Source organism: Eleginops maclovinus, chromosome 19 (assembly GCF_036324505.1).
Source record: "Eleginops maclovinus isolate JMC-PN-2008 ecotype Puerto Natales chromosome 19, JC_Emac_rtc_rv5, whole genome shotgun sequence".
NCBI lineage: Eukaryota > Metazoa > Chordata > Actinopteri > Perciformes > Eleginopidae > Eleginops > Eleginops maclovinus.
This window is the reverse complement of record NC_086367.1, coordinates 5,640,758-5,664,813: the sequence shown is the minus strand read 5'-3', so window position 1 is coordinate 5,664,813 and position 24,056 is coordinate 5,640,758. Positions and strand designations below refer to the sequence as shown.

Here is a 24,056-nt window from a genome sequence, read left to right as displayed (position 1 = left end):
CACATTGATTCTAATATGGGTCATTTTTGACATTCATCAGACAAAAGATTTTTGGTGGACATTTGTACAGCATGTTAGTTATTTGGAAGTTTAAAATGTTGATTATCGTGTTAGAAATGTTCATGTTTACTTTCAATTGAACATTTTTTGTTTTCTAAATGATCTCCTGATTCGGTTTGAACAATGTAGGTTTCGTAGCCTTCATGAAATGCCAGTCCACAAAGAACCTTAACTTTTTAAACCGCAGACCCCGATTACATTGAAAAAAAAGTTATTTCCACCAATTTGTAGACAAAAGATTAGATAGGGGACATTCAACAAAATAAAAAAAGGTATATCATCAGCTTACAGAAGTGGTAAAGTAGTCTTGACAAAACTGAAAGCAATTCCAAACAGCTTTTTTTTTTATTGTTTATTAATGATCAATTGATATCATGAACATGGGTGAAACTTTACACGTTAATAATTTGCTGAAATGTGGCAAATAGTGCATTTTCTATAATCAAATGCATTGCAATAAGTCGACACAGAACACGCCCAGTGCTAGTTATAAATACTGTTGAAGACAAAGTAGTAAAAATAAATCAAATAAGACTGTAAAAGTCGAGCAATCAACGTTATGACACTTAATATAATCAGAATTGTTAGAAAATGCTTCAAAAGGCACTATATCAGAAAATAATTATCTCTGATGTGGGGTAACCTGCCTCTATTATTGGCACACTAAACACAAGCTGCCAGTAATAGTGATACCATCATTTCCAGGTTACTCTTTAGTAAACAAAGTATTCTGATTAGCTCCTTTGCAATGAAATGATATAAACTTTGTACAAAATACCGGGATTATCTCCATTTTACATCAAAGCAGAAAAGTTTTCCTTGGAATATTCATCTTTTTTTAAGACCAAAACCGTTAAATGGTTCAGTGAGGGAACATACTGTATTATTCGGAAAGGGCAAAGAATGTTTTTCATCAGATTCTTTTTTAATCAAGTACCAATCGTTCAGAACAGGTACTCTATTGGTTATTAAAAGGAGACATTGGATGATTTGAAGTGGGGTTGTGTGCGCTACTTATCCATAATCAGTGTATAGAATGATGCATTGATGAGGTGTCTTTGTAGGCCAACCAAGAAGTAAGCGTCACAAGGGCTCCTTCGACAAAATCCAATGGCATCTTGCCATTGGATTTTGGAACTTTGCAGTAAATAGACAAAAATTAACATTTATTATTCTTACATATTTTGTAATAATCTCCACATTTTAACCCCTTTTATGATTTTTTAAAGTGTAAATGCAATGGCTAGCAGTAAAAAGCTAAATTTAGGTTATAAATATCACCGTCACAAGTCTGCGCGTCACCACCACTAAGCTAAAGGCGGCTAATGTTCGACATGATGACGTTAATAGTCTCATTTAGCCACCTGTTAGCAAGCGCTGTTATGAGTTATAAGCTTCAGACATTCACCAGTTTGGTATTATTTTATGTTGTAGAACAAAACTAACTAGTACTAGTACTACGAGCCAAGGGAGACAGAAGTTGCCAAACGCTAACTCACTTTATGGTTGTAGGACTTATTCCTGCACCACTCTATTACCTTCAGTAGATGAAGACTGGCATGACCCAAGAGAAACAGACAAGCACACAAGCTAGCAACGTGCTGCTGTGGATGGACATTTTTGTAAGCATCCTAAAGAAATCTCACCACAACATACTTCAGGTAAGTTCCTCAAACAACCCCATTTCAAAAGGTCTGCACTGTCCCTTTACGAAAAGCATTATTAAGACATCAGGTCATAAGGTCTTGGGGCTTTACATTATTTAGTTTTCATATCAAAATATTATCTAAATGCCTGCTTTTAGTATAATTTCATGGCTTTCCTGTGTGCAAACATTCAAAAATTCAACAAAAAAATACAAATCAGCAACAACATACATGTGTAACATTATGGACAATCACTTGTAATTTAGTTATTTTCTATAGTAAGAAAAATTAAAATATTAAGATGAACACTGATATGGAAGAAGGCAAAGAAAACCTTCCTTGAGCATGGAAGATATATTCATTTTCTCTAGAAATATGTGGATTTTAAGACAACATTCATGAGAATCCTGTACTGTATATCGTTGAGCACTGGCTATGGTGCAGAGCAGCTTCAATGACTGATTATTACTGTACATGTGTAATTATGAGGAATAAGTGGTCACACAATGCTTATTAGTATGCATATATGCAAGTGTGAATGTATGCATGTGTTGTTTTTTAAGGAGTGTTGTTCCAAAGGTCGGTAGCAAAAATGCTAAGATTAACCCAGAGTTCAAAAGACATGAGTGAAAAAAAAGAAGCAAGGTAAAAGTGCAGCACATAAATAACGGGAAACCATGCAAGCAATCACACACATCCTTAGTTAAACACTGATTGGAACTGTTAATGACACTGGAGTCACGGCACAAACAAAGCTTTTTCTCTAACTTAAGACAATGTTATCATACAAAAAGCATTGATAAATACCCAGGTGATAGGGTGGAATTTAAAATATCTTTAATTCAACCAGAACTGGATCAAATCCAGACTAACCCTTCAGCTGTTCTCATGTCTTAAGATTGAAATTAGATATCTGAAAGCCAACTGGACCAAATATATATTGGACATTGGTCTATTAAAAAAAGGAAGGCCAAATCCATGTGTAACAGGCAAATCAGATTTTTAATGGTCTTTAAAGTTTTAAAGGATATTTATTCGCATTCCATTTTTTTGTAGCAATGATTTAGTATCTCTATTGCAAATCAAGCATTTATGAAAACTGGTATTTTATTTCAAATGGAGCCATTTATAGTTTAACTAGTGACAGCTGAGCAAAAGAAATGTGGACTTTTGAAATGATATCCACTATTCTTGAAGTAGTAGGATATTAGTTATTTTAATGTCGTCACTGAAAAGTGTGAAATACTATCATTAGTATAAGTTGTCACTTAGTAATAAAATAAACAAGATAGATAATTAAAATACCAACACCAAAATGTTTGATGGATAAGCTGAGCTTCACTTGCATTTGAAGTGAATACTGATTTTGCTAATGCCAAGTACATTGGACTAAAGAATGTGTACCACTCAGGTTTTTGGAGTTATGAAGCTTAGGGTTTTCCAAACTTTATGTTACATTAAGATAATATGGCTAATTACAGGCTCACTACTACTTGGCTGCATTTCCATTTTGGCATTGTTGCACTGAATCAGACTTGGTTCAGCTGAGGCATATCGAGTCAAGCAGTAGTTTATGGATGCTAATTGCTAACGTTTTTTGGGGGAACATGCTTTGCTTTGTTGGAAATTTCGATGAGATGCCACCATACAAGGTGTGATGTATATGAAGCTAGAGCTAGCAGGTCATTAGCTTAGCTAGAAAAAAAAAGGGGTTTGTTTAATTAGTAGAAAAAACACAAAATGTAGAAAGGTCTTTTTAAGGTAACATGAGGAGTTACAGGCAGGGACTGTTTCTGTGGGGGTTTTAATTAGCAAAGCCTTATATTGCCTAAGTGTGGCATGGATCTTGCAATTCAACTCTAGAATTAAAGATCATTAAAAAGCACAATTTCCCAAAATGTCAAATGCATTGCATTTATCAGGGAAGTTATCTGCTTGTCAACATCTGCTGATATTTGGCAACTACACACCACAACTTTGAGCGTTAGTACTTTATCCTGTCGAGAAAAAGCATGACCAGAAATGTTATCCAATTGGACTGTCGATAGGTTTAAAAATGTGTACTCGGGTTGAAGAGCAAACAAGTATCATTAGTGCTTCTCAGACTAGTCCCCTAAGTTCTACCTACGTAGAGTGACCATAAACAAAAAAGTCTGAAAATAATGCCAGAAGGTTGTTGGGTATAATGTTAACATATCCTAAAAATGGAGCCACCTTGTATGATATTTTAGATTGAAAAAGAGGATAAAAGTCAGGAAATGTGGTCACTGACATGGTCCTGAACAAACATCCAGTGGGTTCTGATTCCAGCCAGTGCTAATAACCACTGATCTACCCACTACTTGATAAAAGCGTAAGATTTTTTACCCATAAAAGTTAAAGATAGATACATCTTTATGGAAAGTTGGCATTTCCCCATTTCAAAATTGGCATCTGTCCGCATCACATACGCAACCATATGGCCAACCCTAACCCTAACCAACGTTGAAAGCACAGCAGATATACATATAACTAAAAATTCTTTGAGACAAAATAATAAAAAACAAGTAACAAAAATTACACAGGAAAAAGCAGAAGCGCTGCTTTTCAGTTCTTTATGTTTACATAAGGCAGAATTAGACAATAGTTTTAAGTGTTTTCCTTTTGATGCGGAGGATTTACGTTATGGCAAGCTAGTGACAAGGGGCACCTGTGCACACTTCGGTCCTCGTGGGGAGACTTGTGATCCATCTCGACCCGTTCCGGGGTTGTTAGGTTCACGCCGCTTCAGGAGAGGAATCAGTCGTCAATGTCCTCGAACAAATTATCGTCGAAGGACCGCGCCACAGACGGCTGTATCTTTCGCCGGGAATACTTGAGATGAACAAGGTCTCCCACCTCGCTGATGACACTCAGCGCCTGTGGAGACATTTGTACAATAAAAAGGCTGTCAGCATGAAGGGCAATATGTGGCTCCTGGAAATGTAAAACTGCACCGAGCTAGATTTGAAAGATCTGTCTTGTAAGATTAAATCAAAAAACTTGAGCTGAAACTAAAAACACCACCGACTTAAATCTATTCAATTTTCTTTCCATTACTTTGGTGGGAGGGGTGGTCACCAGTAGGACATCCTGTAATAGCACAGGAGGCGATGAGTTCATACACATAAATCATGAGCAGCAGCAAGAGTTAATTCCGTCTGAAACTCTTCCCCGAATTGGAAAATGTTCAGTCGTAAAAGCGCCTCTTGAATTTAAAGCAAACATTTTTAAAGTTAAAGCAGTCAGCTGCTTAAAAACATTAACAAGTTATTATGCAAAAACCAATGAAACGACCAGTTCTGGGTAGGTTGAGTGTGTATTAGTGTAGAACAGTTCATGCTTAATCAGATTACCTGAATTTCTTTTGTACTATTAGATTTTTCTGGCAACTGGAAATTGTTTTTAATATCACCAATGTTGTACAGGAGTACTTGAGAGACAAGGGAGGAAAACATTTGGCCAATCTATTTTCCAGGTCTGATATAAATTGTTTATCGTTATCACTTTTCCAGTGTTTGTTCTTGTAATTCTCATGTTGACCACAAGGTGCTGAAGGGCACCACTACCCCATGGACTAATATTGGGAAATTTGAAAGAAGTCAGTGTTCATTTTTTAATTACTCTGGTATTTTTTATGTGGCTAGCATTTCTTTTACACAATGTATATATTTCTATATACATTGAGTTTAGAGTGAGGGTGAAATTAAAAATCAACTGGAAGAAAACAATCACAAACTACATTTACATTATTGGGTAGTGGTGCTCTTTAGCCTCCTATGGCTGAAAAGTTCACCTTCCAATTTTGGGAAACTTGTTAACACAGACATTGCAAACCTTTTTTTCTGTTGTTATTAAGTTGGACATACATTATAGAAAACTAAATATATCAGCCTTAGAAAATTGGTCATAATGTTTTATGTTACTTGCATCTCTGGGCTTCCATATTTTTCTTTCTGAAAGGTAAATAGGTAACAGGGATGAACATCAGACTGAAAGTTGATGTGGGAAATGTTTTTAACAAAAACATGTTCTATAAGGGTGACATGCAGAAATAGCAAAGCAATAGTGACAATTAGGAGTTTTGCTTTTGACCAGCTGACACAATTTTGTAAAATAATTAGTCTTTATACTATTTAGCTGCTAAATGCTCCACTGCGCCATGCTCAGTAGTCACTGTGCCTTATGGTGTTTGGTGCGGGGCAGATAGTGTACCATTTGACCCAGATAAATGCCATAAACGTAATCCTTGTCTGTCTTGACTTTTTCAAGAAGTCAGTGTAGACTGCTATTATAACATATTTGTTTGAATATAGGTTTATGTGTGGGTGCTATTGAATAAGAGGGCTTGACTGCCAAAGCTTACCCCACAGATAAAAGAAACGCACAAACCGTCACGACACATCAAAGTACAAGAAAGTGATACATGGAGGAGGCCTAACAAAAAGATCTTAACAACACCGACTCCCTGTCCTCACTTCTTTTGTCTTGAGAGCAAGACAAGGAATGGGAGTGGATAACAGCCCCCGCACTTCCTGGAGACACATTTGACATCCGAGCCACAATGACACCCCAATTAAACAGGGGATTTAAGACATTTTTGTTGATGACCTAGAGGCTGGAGTTGAAGACGTTGACTGCAAGAGGACGAGCAGGCCGGTCTGCAGTGGGTGAATGTAGTAGAAGAGGAGCCATTGCACTATTTGAGAGGAGTGGGCGGCTTTGTGATTTAATGCCCAGATACTGCAATGACATTGAGACACTCGGAGAAAAAATGATGGTGGGTGTCTGAACTCTTTACAGAAAAGGCAGTCTCTTCTCTACCACGACAAGCTACAAGGTGGTCACACCTGAACGACCATCCAAAATTGGTCCGATCTTGTATTTTCTGTCTGTATCTAATAAACAAATTCTACATGGGCGTCTAAACTTCCAATAACTAAAATAACAAAAATGAAGTCAACAGAAAATATCAGAGCCTAGCTCACCCTGTTTGTCTAAAAAGAAAATGTGCTATGCTACACAAACAGGAAGCATTGAAGCACCCTGAAACCACAACACCTGGTGCAGTCAGGCCAACCCAGAAGTTACCATTGAAAGGACTCTCGACAAACGCAACACGATTTCTGCATTGGATTTTTGGGTATAAGGCAGAAAGTGTCATACTTGTTTTGTTCCGCAGGATAATCTCCACATACCAACACAATTTTTATGATTTATTTTGTGTTATTGCAATCGCGAGAAGTAAAAAGCTATCGTTTAGCTACAAACAAACTACATCACAGTCACATTGCTGCGCTTCACCACCGCTAAGCTAGTTAGCATTAGTTAGTTAGCAACCGCAATTTTTACACACATGGAAGTTTCATGTAATCACCAGTTGGGTCTTTACATTGTAGAACAACATTTGAAAATCTTATTAGCTTAGCACACAGACCTTATTTCAGGGTGTCGATCCAAAAAGAAGTAAAAAGACAAAACGCTAACTTTTAGACGAGGGAACCGGCAGTTGAAAAAGCTAACACATTTTCGGGTTTAAGAACTCATTACTGCACCACGCTACTGCCGTAAGTACGATATGTTAATTTTAAACAAATAATGATAATAATACAATATAGGAAATTGGCCAAATTTGTGTTTTGGCTTCTACAAAAGACGGTGGCTTAGGGGATTAATGGGTGTCTACCAATCAGACAAGATACTTAACCTAGGGTGACCAGACGTCCTCTTTTGCCCGGACATGTCCTCTTTTTACGTCCTGTCCGGAGCGTCCGGGGGGTTTTATAAATTCATGAAAACGTCCGGTTTTCACTGTTGGGACCATTAAGCGTGTACTTAAATTGACTGGCGCTTCCCCCCACCCCCCAACAATCGCAAGTGTCCTCTTTTTCGCCACCTCAAATCTGGTGTCCTCTTTTCGCCACCTCAAATCTGGTCACCCTACTTAACCCCGATTTGCTCTCGATGGCATGGCCAACGGTGTGTGAATGTGTATTAAAGTCAGTTCCCTAGAGCAAGTGTGTACTGCTCAAAGCCCCTGCAGTCAAGATACCTTACCCCAAATGGCTCTAGTAGGCACGTCTATGGTGTTGAATTATATGCAAGTTGCTTTGGATAGCAGCACCAGCTAAACAACAGGAATATAACATGAAGACACTGTACATGAGAAGACAGAGAGAATCCTTCCAATGTTCCTCCTCTCTATTCCTTCTGAACTCAACAATCTAGCTAACAATCTAAATGCTGAAAACATTGCCAAATACCTGATGAGTGTGCCTTAGTAAAGTAACATAGCTGTTGTCCTATGGAACTGTGCTGACTGCAAAGCCCCAGTAAGCACAGTTTGGTTACACTTGGGACTGACGATTCTGTCTAATTAAAGAAATGTTACAAACCAGTGTTTCCACTGAAAGTCTTTGGCTTCAGCTCTGCCCACGCAGGGAAGAAGGTCAGTCCATACTAATACGCTTGCTACTACGGTGGAGCAGTCTAAAAATAATCTCTAAGAAGAAGAATAAAGCAGGTTTTGCACACTGAAGCCCAGGTGGTCAGTGACTAAGCACATAAATTCAAAGGGGAGAAACATACCGATGTTTGACCAATGAGTGTTAACTGTTTTGTCCAACCAATCAGGACCAAGTACTTTCATTGGCCATGATATCACAGGCTCTAATAATTTTGTCGAAAGCTAAACACAAACTGTTCTTTTATAGGGCATTTAGTGTAGGGAAGGTAAGAAAAGCAGATGAAACTAAGACTTTTCTAGTAAGATGGTTTGAATGCTAGTTTAGTCTGATAACTTTTTTTCCTTTTATTCTTCTTGTTGTTCTCAGAGAAGAGGACACAATTAAAACATTTCACGTGATAAAACCTTGTTTCCCATCTGTAGAAGGTCAGCTTTAGAAGGATTAGTTACCCTGTCGAGCACTTCTTTCGTGTGGGCGGCGGAGATGCAGAAGCGTGCCCGGGACTCGATGATGGGCGTAGCGGGGAAGCCCACCCCCACCACCCCGATGTTCCTCTTCAACATCTCCCTGCCAAACGCTCTGGGGACAGAACAGACGCAGCAAAAATCATGACATACCAGAATATAGGTCCCATAAAGACATTAACCTTTGCAACCTTATGGCAAGCTAGTATTGTTCATAGTAAAGATTTTCTGTTTAAAACATTTATACTTATATAAATTATGTATAGTTTCTCAACTCTATAAGTGGGTATTGTCCACAGTATTCAGTACAACATGTCTAATATATGTAATTTAAAGCTCTAAAATAAATACCATTCATTATTATTAAGACAAAACTAATACTTTTTCCTTTTAATATTGCTTATAATAAGGGCTCTGTGAGGCTGACCTTAAACATCTTGCCGGACCTTTTATTTTATATTAATTTAACTTTATTTGTGTTTTACATTCAATAGCATTTTGTAGATTGGATATGTTTGCCTACATTATTTACATGTTAGATCTGTACACACTGTAAAGCCCAGAGAAAAATGTGTTCTGTGATATTGAAAAAAAAAAGAAAGGTGGTAAGATTAAACATCCGGGGAAAATAGTGCATACAATGTTTGAGCTTACATTTTCTACTAATAAAAACATCTACATCAGGACCTTTTGAAATATATCAATCTGGCTATATCTGATATACAAATCATATTATTCATTATTCTGTTTTGTTCTAGGTGTTAATGAGTGAAAACTGCTTTAAGAAGCTTGTCAAATCTGGAGGCTTACGCTATCTTGGCGGGCATGTAGAGCATCAAGGGTACAACAGGCGAGTCCTCGTTGCCGTAGATGATGAAACCCATCTTTTGAAGCTTCCTGCGGAAATACACCGCGTTCTTTGCCAACTGTCCCACACGGTCACAGCCTGGGGAGGGTGAGAAGAGAATTTCTCACGAGAGTTGACAGCTAAGCAATGAAGTAACCACAATGCTATTAAAGTTAATGTTGATTTAGTTTAGGGGTCTTTGACATTTGTCAGGCCAAAGACAGAGAGCAGGGGACTCCTACATATGTATTAAATTGAGTTGCATGTCAGGGTGAGAACCGTAATTTTGAATTTAGGCTGATCCAAAAACAGCTGATACCAACAAAAAAAAGGCAGTGAGGTGATGGGGCAACTAACGTATTGTAGGCCTTTTTACTGCATGTTGGACCCAACATTGTATTTAATAAAAACACCCAAATTAAACTGTATGCTATGCATTTACAAGTTTAAATAACAAAAACAAGCGGAATCTATAAGCAGAACTGGGATCAAACCAAGAATTGTAAGATCCAAACGATACCCAACCCTAGGGCGTTTTATATGCGCTTGCTCAGAATTATTTTTACTTTTTAATGTTCAGAAAAGCACTGGTAACATCACTATAGAAAGATGGAAATGCCCTCGAAAAGCCCCTTTGTTTCGAGCAGATTGGCCGGGAGGATCCTGCTGGTTTGTGTTGGACTAACATCTCCCGGTTGATGCTCATGGTAGAAACAAAAGTAAAATATATAGTGCCACCAACACAGCTGATAAAATCCAAAGGGGTGAAGCTAATTTGTCTTACAACAGTGGTGATAGGTGGAGGAGATACCGTTGTCCTAGACAGCGCTATGGAGCCCTGACGTGATTGCACGAGGGTTCATGGGTAACAGTTTATATTATTATTACCATAATGTGTATTTTCAGACATTTTAAATGTGAGAAAATGGGAAATATTGATAGCGAGTTTGATGGTGCTTTGAAAAAAAAGAAGAAGAAAGTGTTGACAAGCAGCTGAAAACCAACACATTCATGAGATGTGAGAGGAAAGATCTGAGGGGTGCAGCCCACGGGGGGGAGGTCTTTTTTTCTCTGTAATTTTTTTCCTTCTGTCACGGGTGATAAGAAGATTCACTGATCTTTATAAGATCTTTATAAACACGACTACAAACTCTGTTAAAAGGACTACTATAATCATAATATTGCAAAGACACAGGCGTCGATTCAAATTTTTAAAAAGTACGTCAACAGAAATTCTGTTTAAAAAGATACACAAAAAACTAACCTCAACTCAAGCTACATTTGGATCGACCTCGATATAGTAAAAGGGAAGAAGAAAGATACTATTGCTTATATCTCACACTGATACAGCTTCATCTCTCTGTGTTTTAGGTAGTGTGAAATAAAACTACTGTACCGTTGAGTCTGTCTTATTTCATTAGCGTGCACTGACACCCGGTGGCAGATGCTAACAATTACAGCATTGAGATTAAATCCACTCAACACTGACAATCAGAAAATCACAACTCTTATTTAAATGTTGTCACTATTAGTTTAAAAGATAAGATATGCTTTTTCAATAAAGCACCTCTGATAGGTACGATACTTTTTTTATGATGACATCAAGGGGCTTCTTGATGTAGTCGGGACATGATGCGCTCAATTTGTTTGTCACACTTAGTGATTAACTTAAAGGTGAATAGGTTAAAACATCAAACTAATAAATCACTATGACATTTCCCCTGTTGCTTACTTAGATGAACGAGGACATATGATGCTAATTTCAGGTTCATATCAGTCTGCTCTGATTGGTTAGCTTGGATTTTAGCCTTTTGCTTCCATCTAAAGCTTCCGTGTGTTTTAGGCATTTGAGATTTCTCTAATATAAATGAAGGCAAAGAGGCATTTATTTAATAAGACAATGTAAAGTTGATAAGAACGGATTCTTCAGCAGCATAAAAAAACAATCTTGACAGAACTTCAAAAAGTGATGCCCTATCAACCTATTTGTGCCTGAATGTTAATAAAAAAAATGACAGGGCACTCGAGGCCACACTCCACATATAATAGGAAAATGCAGTCGGTAGACTTTTCATTACTTCTGGATCTCAGCCAGGAATCATTTAAAGGGGCCCTGTGGAAATGGGTTGTAAACAAACAGCTATCTTTACCTTCAGTCTTACTCCATATTAAAATGCATTGTGAGTATCTTAGACATGTTGAATGCATTTCTTTCTCATAAAACATTTGCAAAGCCACATTTCTTTATTTTCGTTATTTCAATCATAATGCTTGGAGTCTTGTGCTTTCCTGCTTCTGTTGGATTATAGCTGCCAGCTGTAGATCAGTGGAATATTATAACACATTTTTAGGACTGTATATAAGCTACCTAAAAACTCAACTGCAATCCCAAAAACAATTCACTAGCTCCACTATCTCCACTAGCTGAAAGACTCCTCCGAGTACCTTTTATGTTGTTGTGCCACTCACCTATCGTTGTGCCATCCTCTCCCATAATGCACTTCATAGAAGTGATGATTTGCTCCACCACAGGAGGAGACATGGAGGAGGCGTAGACCGCACTGTGGGAATGGGAGCGCAGGTACTCAATAAGCTCCTAAAGCCAGCAGATACACAGGAGATGTGCAAGAAACATGAATTATTCTTCAATCTGTACAGCCATGATGTAACTGAGGTTCTTTTGATAGTAAAAAGGTGGCCCACCCCTGGTCTAGCCATGTAAAATTAAACAGCATTAACATAAAAATAGTCTGTCCTCACCCTTTTCCCCGCGATGTATCCCCCTGCAGCACCGAAGCTCTTGGTGAATGTTCCCATCATGACATCCACATCACAGGGGTCCAGGCCAAAGTAGTCGACCACGCCTCTGCCTCTCGGCCCCAGGGCCCCGATGCTGTGGGCCTCGTCTAGGTAAAGGTAGGCCTTGTAGCGCTTCTTCAGAGCAATCACTTCTGGCAGGCGCACAATGCTGCCCTCCATGCTGTAGGGAGGAAAGGACAAAATGGAAGTTACAGCCAGGGTCACGCAAACGTCCTTGTTGATACAGTATGTTCCCTGCTCAAGAACTTAATAATAATAATATTTTCCCTCAAAAATAAGCACATTTATGTGTTTTTGAAAACATCGTAAAACTCACTAAAAACAGGCGTTGGACTTCTTTCCTATTTCCATTTTTTATATAGATTATAAAGATAATATGGTCAGGTTACAGAGAAAAGTGTTTAATTTGCTGGTGCCTTGTAACTGCTGATAGCTACATACAAATAATGTTGCTTACTATGTGTACAACCAGTTAGAGCTAACCCAGCACTAAATCAGCTGTCAACCATCAATCCAGTCCCAGGAGTGTTAATACTGCTGAATCTAATAGAACCACATGAGCCATCAATAAAAGATAAGAGCTGTTTTTTTTTAACAGGAAGGATATCTTATCCTTGGAGCTGATAGCTACCATTGTGCAACTGTTTTTGGCTCGATGATACTTATGGCCTAATAGCAAACATTGACGTCCCTGCTCCTTCCTCTCAGCACTGATAACACCTATTTTGGTAGTCTGCACCAACCGTTTGTCTTGAGTAACCTTCTTACTCAAACACAAATCAAAAGATTAAAAAGGGTACATCAAAAAAAATGAGAATGGTGGTTTTGGTAAATATCTAACTTGGGAAGGATTGGGTAAAAGGTACCTGAAAATGCCCTCCACAACAATGAGAATCTTCTTCCATGGTCTGTGGGTCCTGGGCTGCCCATGAATTATGGCCTCCCTCAGCAGTTTCTCAAGGCTCTGCATGTCTGGCAGGGAAAATCATGAGATTTGAGTCAGATTCTTCAATAATGATTGTTTTTAGCACATTAGTCATGGTATGGAGACCCTGTTGATCCAAAATGAAAAAACAAATGTACTTGAAGATTAACTTGTGTTTTTCTGTGGCTATAACTGACAAAATAAGCTACTTTGACAAGTAACTTAAATGATTCATTTGTAAATGTGAGTTTTGGCTGGATAGCTGGTAGCTAATGGCTAAATGTTAAAAGGTTACTAGCAAACCTGCAGCTAATAAATCAAAGAGCAAGCTTTTATTAACATCAACTAATCATTACTAGATAAAAGATGACCAAGATGGATTATCCACTAGAAAAGGCACCAACTGAACTACTGGATTAATTGTTTAAAACATTTTATGTGGGTGTAGCTTCTGAGATAGTTAGCCTAATGCCTATTACAGTTAGTGGCTAATTATTTGTTGGACTAATAGACACATACACACATTATATGTATATTCCGTATCACGTTCTATAAGCAAATGTTTTGTATGAGCTCCTCTAAATACAATTTTCAGTGTACTTGATTTAGTATGTGAGCACTGTTAGCAGCTAGCACTTCTCTGCATTTGACATACAATCACAGATACTTGTTTCTGTGTGAATATTATGAAGCTTGAGTAACAGAAAACACATACATTGTACCGAGTGTCAGTATAACTTTTTAACAGAAGCCATTTTGACTTGCAGCAGGACAAATTACTAACACAATAACAAAGGCTATTGTTCTGTTTTATTCAAGTCTCTCTCTCAGTAAGCTGTGACAGTGTGGTAGTGATTCAGCATGCACAACACCAGGAACATAAACCGAACTGGTCGGTTTACTTCTTTTGTTGAGCCCTGAGCTTTTTATAATGCAAGATGTCAAAATATCATCCATTAAAAAAGGTTATTCAAATAAACAAAAAAGGGGAAAAAATGGTATGGTATCTTCTCCCTATCTTAAAGGTTCTGAGTCTTTTGTATTGCACTTCCACATTAAACAGAACAGTTTTAATAATGAAAAATCTATTAAATCCAAGTCATTTAAAGAATGATTCCTGTACTGTCTCATCACACAATTTACATGTTCATTTAACAGTCAATCCTGTCTATTACGTATAGACGACCTTTAACAATTAAAATGTTACGTTAGTCAGCGGTTTGAACCCTTTTCTGGAAAAGAACAATCTGGCCGTGTCAGGCTTTTATCAAGACACTTAAACCGAAACAAAAAATGAAGACCTAAACGGCTATCAGTGTATGTGTGCAATGTAATGCATGTCAACGACTATATTAAAGAAAGTAATGGCGTCAAATCACCAGAAAGCGGCAACCTACAGCACCTGGAAGGACAATCTTTATTTAGAGTCATTCAGAACATCAATAATGTGTGAGATGATAACAATAATAAAAGCTTTAGACTTCCAAAGAGGGAAGCAATGACTAAAGATAAACTGGGGGACTGACAAACAGAAATAGAAAGGAGCATTAATAATCTATACACGCAGGTAGGAAACATATTTGCCACTCACTGTTGTGTTTGAACACTCTGATGGTGGACCCGGAGAGTCTGGCTCCCAGGACCAGAGAGGCGTGGTTCAGTTCATCACTCAGAATCAGACAGCCCTGCGGGACACCACACACAATTTCAATATCTAGAAATAACCTTTAAAACACATGTGGAATAAAATAAAACAAATAAAGCTAAATCATTTATATGAAAATAAGAAGTTTAAGTAAAATGTGCAATGAAAGGATAACAGTTTTTTTTTAAATAAACATAAGAAATTTAAGTAGAAATCTGCAATAAAACGTTGCAATGGAATCAATTAGAATACAAATATTTAAATAAACATTAGGAGTTAAATTTAAAATGTGACATTAAAAAAGAGAATCACTTTTATATAAAGTAAAAATGTGCAATAAAGATGAAAAACAATAACATATTTATACAAATATAATTTAAATATATAAAAAAGAAAATATTTATATATACACAAGCTAAATTAAAAAATAATAAGAAGAAAATAGAATATAAATATTTGTACAAACATAAGAAGTTAAAACTAGAATCACACATTTATAAAAATATACTAAAAAAATGATTTCAGTTGCTCATGGTGAAAGAAGTAGTGTCAGACTATTGAGAGTGTTGTGTATTCCAACAGGAAGTGTTTCCTCCTATCCTGCCATGCGGTCTGTGTCTGTGTGCTTTATGCTACTGATCGTTTGAGAAAGTGATTTTAAGGAATAGATGTGTTGACTCTATAACTACAAATGTGTGTGAGACAGCGAAAAAATAGGAAGTGCTGTTACAACATAAAGGAAACGTGAGAAAGTAAGCCAAAGAGTGGAGACATGCAATGGAGAGAAAAGTTTGCAGCACTGGTATTGTTCAATAGTGAATCACAGCTATACGGAGGAAATATCTAGCTTCTGTGGTCTTACCTTGCCAGACAGTGCTGGAATGTTCATGGAGTTCGTTGCGAACCCCATCCCAAAAGACATGGCCGACTCCACGCCCAGGAACCTGGCCACCAGCTTCTCCAACTGATCGTGTTTGTCCAGGGTACCTGAAGAGCAAACAGAAATCAAAAATAAATACAATAATTCATTTAGCATTCTTCTTCATATGCATTTATTTTACCCATTCCAGTATTTTGTTATTGCACCATAATGTTCTTGTCCCGTTTTATTTAATTACTTCTTGCAAAAACGTTTCTCTTTTTATGTCTTAGGTTAACTGTATGTTGCATTGTTGGAGGAGCCTGGGATTTTCAAGGAAAATAGACTGCATTTATATAGCGCTTTTCCATTTTCCCATAACCTCTCAAAGCTCTCAGAATTCTTCCACTCACACATTCATAGAGAGAGGAAGAGGCTGGAGGAGAGATAAACACACACAGTCACACACCGTTGGCCATTTGGGGTTAATTATGTCACCCAGGGACACTTTGACCCTCAGATTCTGACCTCCTAAGGTTGCAAGGACTTGTTGTTTTTGCTCTTTCACTTCATCCGGGGTTATCTGGGTGTTACTCACTCTGCAAACTGAATAGGCCAACGTTTTCTAAAGTGCATTTGAAATTTGAACACATCGATTTCTAGAGTTAGGTAAATGGTCTGTAAAGGCTAAAAGTTCCCTTCCAAAGAGATTTTCTCTCCCACACACACTCTCTCCCTCCTGCCTGAAACACCTCCACTGTCACATCCTTTGTTTACTTCAGTAACATAGTGACATCACTATGCAAGAATTTCCCAATTTGGGATCAATAAAGTATCTATCTATCATCTATAAGCAGTTGACCAATCACAACAGAGCCTGTCAGCTAACCAATCAGAGCAGACTGGGCTCTGGTTTCAGACAGACGGTGAAAAGAGGTGCTGCAGCACAGGCAGTATGAGAAAAATAAAGAGCTTTTTGTCACATCTGTAAACATGTCACAGTAGAGGAACAACATACAAATATGAACCTGGAAATGAGCATAATATGTCCTCTTTAAGAAAAACAATGTTTGTTGCCAAGGAGAAATAAAGCCAAGATATTAAAAAAGCTTTTTGAAAAGTACATTTCCCCTAAAACTCTATGTATTTAGACGGTTAGTATCCAAACAAACTGCTTGATAATTCTTTCTTCACTGTAGTGATTTCACCCCGACACATTCTTTCTGTATTCCAGTAACTGCAAAGCTCATGAAGGGTAGGTCTGTGTTTTGGCATGTGTTCGTACCAAGCTCCTGTCTGGTACTGGCGACTCCGACTCCGTACTTCCTAGTGATCTCGGCTGCAGCGTCAGCACATGGACCTTTGTTCTCAGCGAAGCCCAGGTAATTATAGGAGCCCAGGTTAATCACATCCTGCAACACCCGGCCTGAGTGCCTGCGAGGGAGAGCAGAAGAAGAAGATCAGAGGGAGGAAACAATCGATGAGAGGCAGCTAAAGTTTTAGTTTTCACTCACTCAAAAGTCCAGTTGTAGTCAGGGGACGTTCGTTCCAACAGGTCCATTTTGGCCCCTGGCACACCGCATATGGGCCGGTTCCAGTTGTCTCTGATACGGATGTAGATGTTCCTGGTGTAAAAGTTCTCGAAATCCTGGTAGAGGGGCACAAAGTCCTACACATGGACGGATAAAGAGGAGGACAGAGGGGTACATGGACAGTTTAGTTAACACTACAGATATAAACAATGTTTTTTTGGCGAGCTGTAATGTCATTTTGACCGTTCAATATTGGTAGATATAAAATAAGTCATTCTGACAAAACAACAGTAAGACATATTTGAAGTTTGACTACATTGTGACCAGGAAGGACGAAAATATGTCCAAATGTGAAGTACATCTGAATTTAATATCAAATGTGATATTTGATAATACAACTAAATTATGTATATTCTAAATTTGAGTTTTCCACAAGATACATTTGACTAGTCAAAATGTACTTAACCCACAAAGCCTCCAACAACAAGCTCACCTCCTACCTCACTGACATGCTCCACCACCACACCACTTCCGGCAGAAGCCAACCTCCTGTCTATCCTCACACGAACCAAGCACCGAACCCCGGTTGACAGAGTACTCTCTATCGCTGCCCCCACCCTCAGGAACTCACTTCCCCCAACAAACAGAGACTGTACTGACCTCCCCACCTTCAAAACACTGACCAAAACACACCATTTTAGCTCTTAATTTGTGATTGATGCCGTGTCTTTGTGAAATCTGGTTTTATTGATCAATTTTAAGTCAACTTTTTGTCTTATCTTATTTTTATTTATTTTCTTACCTCTGTAACGCGTCTTTGAGCACCTGATATAGCGCCTGATAAATACAATGCATTATTAAAATATATTTAAAAAGGAAAATGAAGGTAATTAAGGATTTCCTGATTCCGAATCATTGCTAGTCAGGATTAAATTGAAGACATTTAAAATCATTAAAAAATCCCATATATAGGCTTTGCAAAAGTAGTTTTAAACTGACGCGTCAAAATGTTGTTACAGATATCTCATATTACAGTGTTAATATACAATAAATTAAAAGCAACTTGAACTGGAGATTTGACATGGCAAAAAGAGGTTGCAGATATCAATGAGGAAAATACATTACAGCTGCAGTGAAGTGGCAGGAATGTATGAAATCTACCAGTAACTTCAAAGAACTACATGCCAGGCATTGTTTGGAAAGCTTAACTGGAAGGAATATGATCTTTAACATTTAAACACATGACTCACAGTTCATGTTCCTTGTTTCTTGGTGGAAACATCCGTTGGGGTGAGCTAATGACTTCCCAAAGTCTATCTCACTAGCTTCCTTTCCTCAACATAACCACATACTTAGAAACAATGGGCTTCACTATCAAAAGTTACACAAGAGGTTGAAAACAATACCAGTGTTCAAGGACGTGTTCCAAATGTTCTGATAACTCCACCACTGGCTGTTCGTTGACAAAATGCAAACTTAGGGGCACATTCCACTGAATTGAAAAGAATTTTTAAAAAATGTGATGTTATATTAGACTCTGTAGATGTGACAGTGTTTCAACACAGAGAAACACTTACCTTCTCATCTATGTCCGGTTTGTGATATCATTGTGGTTGACAAGATCACATCAAATGCTCTGAGGTTTTGTTTTCTAAGTGAATGTTTCCTCTTCAAACACTTCAGAAGTGCAGCCTAAAATGTTTGTGAAGTACAAGTCCATAGCTTCGACTGTATATAAATCATGTGGAGTGCAAATATCACTTTAGTCCAGTAAAGTTAAGAAAACCAGTGGATTTAATCTGTCTTTTTCCATTCTTTATCACTGTTGTTTTGACGTGAACATGAAAAACTTCAAATCTAGAAGCAGCATGTGCTAAGTCTACCAAATCGGTGGAACACATTTCCATTCAACAGTTTGCTGACTGCACTATCTATGCATGTTTGTTACCCGTAGTTTTTAGTCAACTGAAGCTTAAACTACGGCTCTACCACATTGTGTACTTTTATGTTCTAACTAAATTCCGCCTTAGAGCACAAGTGCTGTTACTTAACTTAGCATTGCCAGCTTTATTGACCTTTACTTCGCAAAGAAAGTTTTTTAGCTCTGAAATTAAGTTTTAATATTTCTTCAAGTGAGAAATAAACAGTTGGATTCCCAATATGTGATTAGTTTGTCCAAATAATGCAATTTGGGGAATTTACGCCAATGTTTGGAGCTGTGAGGAGTTGCTGGCTCAATCTGGCTACAGAAAGAACATGTCCACAACGTTATAATAACTCTTACTGCTAGAAGAGTGGGCACTGTAAGTTTAGCCATAGGGTATTAAATAATAAGAATTAAAATTATGAGAGGCACCAATTTGGCAATAGCTAGCTAGCTAGATAGCTAACGTTGGCTTGCTAGCTTGTCAGATAGGTAGCTAACGTTAGCTAGCCAACTAGAAAGATAGACAGCTGAAGTTGGCTAGAATGGTTAACAGATAGCTAACAATCGCTAGGTGGTTAGATAGATAGAAACCAGAAAGAAAATAGATTTGCGTCAAACCTGAAGTCAGAAAAGGAGGGGGGGCTACATCAAATGAATACAAATCTGTTTCTAAGACGTTTCTATAGAGGGACAGGTTTGTTAAATCAGAAATACAACACCACATTGTGTCTGTGCCTTCCCCTACCCTCTGTTCCTCCTTCTCCCTGGCGATGTTGCATCTTTCGATCTTCCAGTGACGGAGAAAGTCCCGCAGGTAGCCGAAGATGGTCAGGATCCCGTAGCTCATGTAGGTGAAGACGGCCAGCAGCATGGGCGTCTGCTCGAACGACTGAACGAAGGGCCGATTGTACAGGCTGTCATGATGCGCTGCTGTATGGACCTGGGCAACATGGATAGCAAACAACAATATTATAGATGTTAAAACATGCAAGTGTTCTGGCAGGAATATGCCCACTAGCGCAGAAAGCTTAAAAGTTAACAGAATAATCATTAAAATGATGTATTAAGTATTTAAACTAAATATTCTGTTTGTTGTCGATTTTTGTGTACCCAGTGCAGAAGCTGAACTAAAATACTGTACTTAAATTTTACTCAAGTATTTCCTTTTCCCGCTACTTTTAAAATTCTACTCCACAATAATTCAGAGGATGGTATTGTACATTTAACTCCACTATATTTATTTGATAACGTCAGTTACTTTACCGATACAAATTAATACATTAGATATAATCAAGAACATATGTATTGTTAAAAGTTAAGATGAAACATCATTGATCCATATGTAAAACTACGCAGTAATAATAAAATAAATATAACACAAATAAAATAGCTCTATCTTTACCAGCATTAATGCATACATAATTATAATTCAATAATATAAACTGTAGTACTGAATTATAATAAGCGCCTCTATGTTTTTTTCAAACGTTTATTGGTTAGCGCTCTAACACATTGTATGTGAGAGGCTAAGGGGCGGGACTTCTCTGAGCCATTGCACAATCACAACAGTCGGCCAGCTAACCAATCAGGGCAGACTGGGCTCTGGTTTCAGACAGAGGGTGAAAAGAGGTGCTGCAGCACAGGCAGTATGAGAAAGATAAAGAGCTTTTTGAACATTAAAGCATGGAGACATGTCACAGGAGAGGCACTTAATACAAATATGAACCTGAAGATTAGCATAATAAGCACTCTTTAACCCTTCATGTTAAAATCCCCTTTATATAAATGTGCAGCCTGACTTGCTGTGACTTCCTCTCCTTTTGTCCCCATCAGAAAACACAGTTTATCTTCTTTTATAGTTGGCTGAGGTTGCTGCAACTCACTTAAGGTGACTTATGTGCAGTCTTATTGTAAGTGGAGGGGAGATAACATAGCATTAGCTTTGGGCTCTGTGCACCAACTATAGAGGAAAGAAAACACAGTTTGACAAATGACAGGGGGGAAAGCTTTTTGCATTCCAAATATGGGAAGATCTAGCTTGTGTTGATGTTATTACGTGCATTTGCAGCGAAGTGACTGATTAATGAAATTAACATGTGTATGATCTTTCATACAGAAACTCCACATGTCTATTTTCTGGACAGAAGCTCACTACTCACAGACTTTATGCAATTACCCTTCCCCATCATGCGCGTCTCTGCTCATGGCTATTAGGCGCTGCATGTGACCAGTCATGCCTCCCTCTCAAATACCTAACAGAGTAGCAACACTGACATCTGCACGCACAATAATCAGCTGAGGTTCACTCACCACTTTATCAGCCCAGTTAGCTGAAACATGAGCAGAAGAAACCGGGGTTTTCCCCAGCACCAAGATGTCTGGTGAGGACAATTACCTGTCAACAGCTATTTAGCTTCAAAATGTCAAGATGGAATTTGATTTAAAAGGGTATGCTTCGAAACAACCGAGGAAGATGCAGGTTTTGTAGCAAGCTTCTATGGCTTTCAGTTACTGGAAATATCTTTCTTATGGTCATTGTGGAGTGCAAACAAATTTGGATGGAACGGCCATACACTCACACACAGAAGAAAAATAACAAAACTCTGCAGTACAACATTTCCACGAGTCTGAATGTTCACAAAGTCAGAGGGGACCTGTTCATTGTCCCAGAGGCTGCACCCAATGGTGGCAAATTCATGAGCACTATAGGAAACGTTTTTGTTTTTTAAGGCATGCATGTAGTCTCTAAGGACAGCAGGTGCATTGGTTCAAAGTCTCCATAATCACTAACACATCATATGTTCTTTATGGAGGGAATTGCTAACTTTTATAGCCACTTAAGTTTGCAATAAACTACCAGAAATGAGCCTCAAAAGTTACGAGAATGTTAGAGTTATAACACGCAAAGTAAGAAAACTACTATTATACACTACATATTACGGTTAACGATGTCCAATATGATGATTTCATCCAGGGAGATACATCTGAACTTCCCCAAGTTGTTTGACTAGCTTTGATTGTGTTAGTGCATCATGAGCTTCTTTATGATTTTAGAAATCACAAGCGGTAATCATTGTCCCAAGCTAATGTGCGTTTTCAAATTTGTTACGGGGTCAGCAGCAGAAAGACCTCGTCTTAAATTCGGCAAACATATTATGCACTTAAATTCTGTGCAATTTATCACGTTTTCGAGTTGTCACACCCGCCTTTTTTTCTTTTTTTTTAAATCAACCTCCCTCTTATAAAATAACTGAGTGGGCGGTGGAACGCAACACGAGACCACTCATAAAGTTTCGATTTTAACAGAATTAGATTATAATTGGTACAATTATGATACTGCCGAATTGAAAGGGATGTCGTAACGATTCAGATTAAGTTCTTTATTCATATATTTTGGCTGTAGATAACTTAAAGAAAGAACGACAACTATTTAGACTAGAGTATTTTATATGGAATTCGGCGTTCGCTCGGTACTCGAGAAAGGCAACGCTCGATGACAACAAACTGTCAGATAATGAGGAGCAGGGCTCGGTTAATACATGTAAGTTGTCATCCAGTTTTATACTAATATCGCCTGGTATTGTTTTTTCATAAAAATAACAACAAGACAGCATTTTCTGGGTGTTTCCGGGTCCACACACCAGATGCCTCCCAGGCTTCACCAGCCTCCACTCCCCGTCCCATCCCGGGCCTCACCTCCTCCTCTGGGTGGCCGTGGTGCTTGGACTGTCTCTCATGGCAGCGGTAGAGGCTCTTCGCCAAGCCGTTTCTCTCCGGCTTCAGTCCGTTCTTCACACGCTGACACCCGTTCGCTGGCTTGGTGCTGGGGCTTTCGGTCATTGCTGGCCAACGATTGTGGAGCCGCGACGGTAACTTGCATGTAGGAACACGGCGCCTGCCTGCGGTGCAAGGCTGTGACAGTATCCGAGCTGGGAACGTTTACAACCACACTACAAACTCTCACACACGCCCAACACACACATGCATCACACACACCAAACCCACACTCTGTGGAACCTGAAAATACAGACGCTAAATACCGGAAATCAACGCCCATTAATAATAGCGGAGCATGGAGGAGGGGCGGGGCCACGTGTTTCACATTTGGGGAAGGGCGGGGCTTGTCGACACTAACTTGATTGACATTTGAACCGTTAAGTAAGGGGTTTTTATACAGTCTATGTTTTGACATTTTAAAGTTGGGAAAAATAAATGGTAACGTTAACTGTAAGAGTCTCCTGTATGTAGTCATTTAAAAAAATAGTTTACATGTTCACACTTTGGCAGAAATATTATATTGTTGTAAAAATACTTAGACCTGTTTTAATACAAATACAACTGAAACTTCCATTTTCTTAACACATGATTAAATATGGCAGGAAAAGCCCACGATTATGCTGGAACTAAAATGAACAGCAAGATGTTTTATTAGAAAGTAATAATAAAGTGAGTTGGCTCGCAGACAACTCACTGCTCCGTAGCCTCTGAACTTAACATGCACTCCTTCACAACATTGTACATTTACATTATACTGAGTTACTTTTTTTCTTTTTGTACATTTCTCATTTTCATTCATTTTTATTTTTATTTTTGAGTTCTAATTATTTGTTATTTGTTTTGCTTCTTTTTGTATTTCGCTGATGCAACGAAAAAATGTCCCAGTTTGCGATAAATAAAGTATTTCTGATTCTGATTCTGATTCTGAATGGAAAAGATGTATAATGGAAGGAAAATGGTCACATTAGTGACACAGGAGGAATATAAAGCAAAAATATACACTAAAACTCTTACACGGTTATAAATAAGAGATACATCTTATATTAAACGCAATTACTGATTTTATTGA

The 24,056-nt window shown here is 38.1% G+C and overlaps 1 protein-coding gene across 1 annotated transcript; it reads right to left on the bottom strand.

Moving 5' to 3' along the window:
* Positions 1-386: 386 nt before the first annotated feature.
* Positions 387-23,247, bottom strand: LOC134881256 (serine palmitoyltransferase 2-like). Its single transcript, XM_063908454.1, has 12 exons — positions 22,907-23,247; positions 19,956-20,150; positions 17,266-17,420; positions 17,037-17,185; positions 15,755-15,879; positions 14,839-14,932; positions 13,189-13,294; positions 12,263-12,482; positions 11,972-12,098; positions 9,466-9,601; positions 8,641-8,770; positions 387-4,604 (listed from the first exon to the last, which is right to left on the bottom strand). The coding sequence occupies exons 1-12, from the start codon at positions 23,048-23,050 to the stop codon at positions 4,485-4,487; spliced, it is 1,701 nt and encodes a 566-aa protein (XP_063764524.1). The 5' UTR covers positions 23,051-23,247; the 3' UTR covers positions 387-4,484.
* Positions 23,248-24,056: the final 809 nt, after the last annotated feature.